Below are 4,395 nucleotides of genomic sequence, written 5' to 3'. Positions count from 1 at the left end.
AGCAACATCGGCGGCAACACGGCAGGAGCAACCCGGGAACCCGGATCCGATCGGGCAACCGACGAATGGCAGCGCACGAAAGAGAGACGCTGGCATGCCAGGGGCTGGCCACCGAGGGGTGAAAAAGGAAAACCCATCGTTCCGCCGGGGGGCCAAGTGTGTCTAGGATTCACCCTCGGAAGGTCCTGAGCGCGCGCGTCCTTCGACCGGCTATTTGAGGTTATGTGTTGTCACTCGCTCTCGTTCCGTTTCTCTCTCTCTCTCTCTGTCTCCCTCTTTCGTAAACACATCGCGGTTGCACACGAACACATACGCGGAACGCCGCGCGTTTCGAGCGCGAAGTAGGCGGAGTCAACTCGCGAAGAGACCGGTGCTCTCGCTCACTCACGGGGGGCTCTCACGCAGCGCTCACGCCATCCATCGCCGTGGCGCCATCGCCATCGAGTGACTTCCCGGGAAGTTTCGTTGGTAGCAGAAATCAGTTTGTACCGACAACTTGTTGTCTAAACATCTCGACGTCGTTTTTTTCGCGCTCGCCACCTGAAGAAGCCGCCATCGGGTTTCGTGGCGGTTTTACGTGGGCATCCTCGGCAGCCGCACACTACCGTACAGACGGCAGACACACTCATACTCACTCGCCGCCAACGTGAAGTTCCTGCGTGCGACTACCTGCGCTATCGCTTGCTCGCTCACTCGCATCGTATCCTGCGCGCCACGGTGGAAGGATAACGCAAAAAGGACTCGCTCAAGGAGGAAAGGATATTCACCGGACGGTGCCCCGATCGGTAGGTCAGTTGGGCGATAGCTGCGGCACGGTGCACACACAGATCGCAACATTAACAGATCGGGATCGATCGAGTGAACGGTTGAGAGGATCGCTTCACTAGCTCTCTTCGTTTTTTTTGTTTTGTGTGCTGTCAAGTGAATAAACACAGTACATTGGTGTGACGATCAGTCAGTGAGTGGTCCACTATCAGCTCGGTAGACAATCTTCTGTGAGAAAGTAGCGAATGGCCACCGAAACGGCATCGCAACGGGTGTGAAGTGAGCAAAACATTACCTAAAAACGAGAGCGAGGAATTAAAAAAAAAACAAAGCTGTAGTTTCGCACTACACACCGGTGGCGTCGGTAAAATGTCTTTAAAATCGATCAGCGCCTCAGCAGCAGTAGCAGTAGCAGCGTCGTCTTCGTTGTCGTCGTGCAGTGAGATCAGCATCGAGGAGCTTCACTGCCGATCGTCGCCAGGTGAGTTGGCCTTTCGCTACGGGCGTTTGGAGGATGAGGGTTTTTTAAGGCATTCGCCAAGACAAGACAATCTTTTGCGCACCGTGGAACACCCGAGTCTAATGTTCGACCGTGTCGTGTCTCTCTCTTATCGCCTCCTCGCTTTGATTAGATTTTGCGTCCGAGTTCACGCTTGCCAACGTCAAGCAGGAACCTCGCGCCGGAACGGTGTCCCCCATTCTGACCCCGCCGCACACACCCACCGAGGACGCGGGTGTGCTCGGGTGTGTGCCGATCATCCGCACGACCCCCCCACCGGTCCACTCGTCCCGGCCGCTGCCGGTCCACCACTCCGCCGCCGCGTACCATCCGTATCAGTACGAGATGGAGCGCTCGCGGACGAGCGTCACCATGCAGCAGTCGCAGCCGCAGCAGCATCAGCGTCAGCAGCAACAGTTTGTGCCCCACCATCCCCACCACCACCAGCCACAGCAGCCCCAGCCGCAGCAGGTTCAGGACATGGCGAGCGCTTTCGTGCCACAATCGCAGACGGTCGTGACTTCGCCGTCGGGGCCGAATCCCATCGAGGCCGCATTCCTCTACCAGCAGCAGCAACAGCAACAGCAACAGCAACAGCGCTTGTGGCAACAGCATCTGCAGCAAACCGGTTACCATCCGGCGGCCGCTGCCGCCGCCGCCGCAGCAGCCGCAGCCGCCGCCGCAGCTTCCGCCTCGGGACTGCCGGGGGCGTACGCTCATCCGCACGCGGCCCTCATGCAGCACTGGATTCGCAATGCCGCCCTCTACCAGCAGCGGCTCCACCCGCCGGCGCACCACCACGGGCACCACGGGCACCACCTCCATCCGTACCCGATGCTCGGCCGGCCGATGGGAGCGGCCGGCATGAAGCTGCCGGGACACCACGGCGGAGGTGGCAGTTCGGGCGGTGCGGGCAGCAGCAGGCCAAAGAAGCAGTTCATCTGCAAGTACTGCAACCGTCAGTTCACCAAGTCCTACAACCTGCTGATCCACGAGCGCACGCACACCGACGAGCGGCCGTACTCCTGCGACATCTGCGGCAAGGCGTTCCGCCGGCAGGATCACCTGCGCGATCACCGGTACATCCACTCGAAGGAGAAACCGTTCAAGTGTTCCGATTGCGGCAAGGGCTTCTGCCAATCGCGCACCCTGGCCGTCCACAAGGTGACGCATCTGGAGGAAGCGCCCCACAAATGCACCGTCTGCAATCGGACGTTCAATCAGCGCGCGAACCTGAAGACGCACATGCAGAGCCACGCACTGCAGGAGGGAGCGGGGGCGATGAACCCGGCCGTGCCCTCGGTCGGCTACGACGGGGGACCCCTGGTGTCGCTTGGTCCTGCCTTGGATCTGTCGCAAAAGTCGTCCAGTTCGTCCACGGCCGAGGAGGAGAAGGACATCATCGTCGACGAAGACTTTGATGACGAGGAGGAAGCGGAGGGGTATGAGGAGGAGGAAGAGGAGGAACTGGAGCTGGAGGACGACGGGGAGGATGCGCTCGACCTCGACGAGGGGATGGACGTGCGCCAGATGCTGCTACTCGATGCCGCCGCCGCCAGTTTACAGCATACGCCCAGGCGATCCTTCGCCGCCACCACCACCACCACCGTGACATCGGGAACATCAACCGGGGCGACCGCGCCTGGCTCGTGCCCGGAAGTGGACAAGGTCGCCGCCCCGAAACGAGCGCTCGGCTTCTCGATCGCTGAAATCATGCAGCGATAAAGAGCGAGTGAAAGGGGATAGAAGGAGGAGAAGAGAGGGAGAGCGAGGGGGGCCCACAGGGTGTTGATGTTCCTTATCGTCCAGTCCAGTCCAGTTCCAGGTTCCGGGTGGGTCCAAGGAATCCAACGCGAATTCTAAATCCACATTCCACTAAGAGCTGTCCAAAAGGACCTGTTGAGGGCCATCCAGTATAGAGAGAGAGAAAGAGAGAGGAAGGGCGATAGGGTGTCGAAGCACACGGGGCCATAATCGAACCAAACATGTAATTTACCATAAAACAATCGGCGAACAATGGAGGAAGGCAAGCAACCGAAGCTAATTGAGCAGGGAAACCAAAGAGAGAGAGAGAGCGAAAGAGAGGAAGAGTGACCCCTGCGAACTGAGGGTGAGTAGGGTTAGGGGTGTAGGGGGCGGTTAGCGTGAGGTCTAACCGTTCTTCCATTTCACCCTCCGCACCTTTGGCGACCCCCACCGCGCCTTGCGTCCCCATTTTGCCGGCAAACTGGGACTGGCAAACCGGGGTGAGGGTGTTTTACCAAGACTGATATTTGTTTTTATTTGAGTTACTAATTATCGCAAGGACCCAATTATCGCAAGCACTGGGTCCTCATCACCAAATCACCGTTACGGTTCATAGCCAGTCAGACGCTCCCCAATGCCAGCCCCCAGGACCGAACCAGACCAGACCAGAAGTATTTTTTGCAGATCTCAAACCGGCGAGGAACTCGAAGCAATCACACTCTGTCCCGATTGATTGATGTAGTTTGAACCACTTCGCTAGCACAGCTCCTACCATCATCGTCAGCATCAGTTAGCCAACCCACTAAAGTAGTATAGGCGTAGGAAAATTGATGTACAAAAGGTTAAATGTTCTGTACATTCACTATTAGCTATTGATAGTAAGTCTAGATTGTAAGGAACGGCAGCGTAACGAAGCGTAAATTATTGACGAGACTCCGATCCAAATGATAAATAGAAAATCTTGCGCGATAATGTTCACACTGTTCGCCAAACATTAAACACGGTCTCTTTACTACATTTGAATTACTCCTTCAACGGTAAGTATTAAATCTGCTAAATTTCCACCGATCGGTCGGTTTTGTTTCGAAAACTGTGATAAAACATAATATATAGGGTGGGCCATTTGAGATTCTTTTTGCATTTGGCAAAAACAAGGCTGAATATTTTTCGATGGTTGAACATTTATTCGAAAGGTTCATTCATTCCATTTATGTATAAAATACAATTTCGGTTGTAGAAAATTGGGAAATATTAAAAACTTCGTCGGGCAAGAGAAGCCACTGCATCCAAAACGAGTGACGTGACGCTCCCGAGCAATGTTGGCTGAATGGTTCTTCGATTTCTTTGGAGATCGATCGAAGACAAATGATACGCTTACAATCCAG

General features: G+C 55.7%; 1 protein-coding gene across 1 annotated transcript; it reads left to right on the top strand.

Moving 5' to 3' along the window:
• The first annotated feature begins 1,134 nt into the window (after nucleotides 1-1,134).
• On the top strand, nucleotides 1,135-3,944 carry LOC131212793 (protein bowel). Its single transcript, XM_058206815.1, has 2 exons — nucleotides 1,135-1,246; nucleotides 1,398-3,944. Exons 1-2 carry the CDS (start codon nucleotides 1,135-1,137, stop codon nucleotides 2,987-2,989), a joined length of 1,704 nt encoding a protein of 567 aa, XP_058062798.1. The 3' UTR covers nucleotides 2,990-3,944.
• Nucleotides 3,945-4,395: the final 451 nt, after the last annotated feature.

Source organism: Anopheles bellator, chromosome 2, assembly GCF_943735745.2.
Source record: "Anopheles bellator chromosome 2, idAnoBellAS_SP24_06.2, whole genome shotgun sequence".
Lineage (NCBI taxonomy): Eukaryota > Metazoa > Arthropoda > Insecta > Diptera > Culicidae > Anopheles > Anopheles bellator.
Note: the sequence above shows the minus strand (reverse complement) of the source record. Positions and strands in the feature narration are given on the sequence as shown.

Coding starts and splice junctions, on each gene's coding strand:
- LOC131212793 (XM_058206815.1), top strand. CDS start 1,135: ATGTCTTTAAAATCGATCAGCGCCTCAGCAGCAGTAGCAGTAGCAGCG. Junction 1,247..1,397: donor TCACTGCCGATCGTCGCCAG/GTGAGTTGGCCT, acceptor CGCTTTGATTAG/ATTTTGCGTCCGAGTTCACG.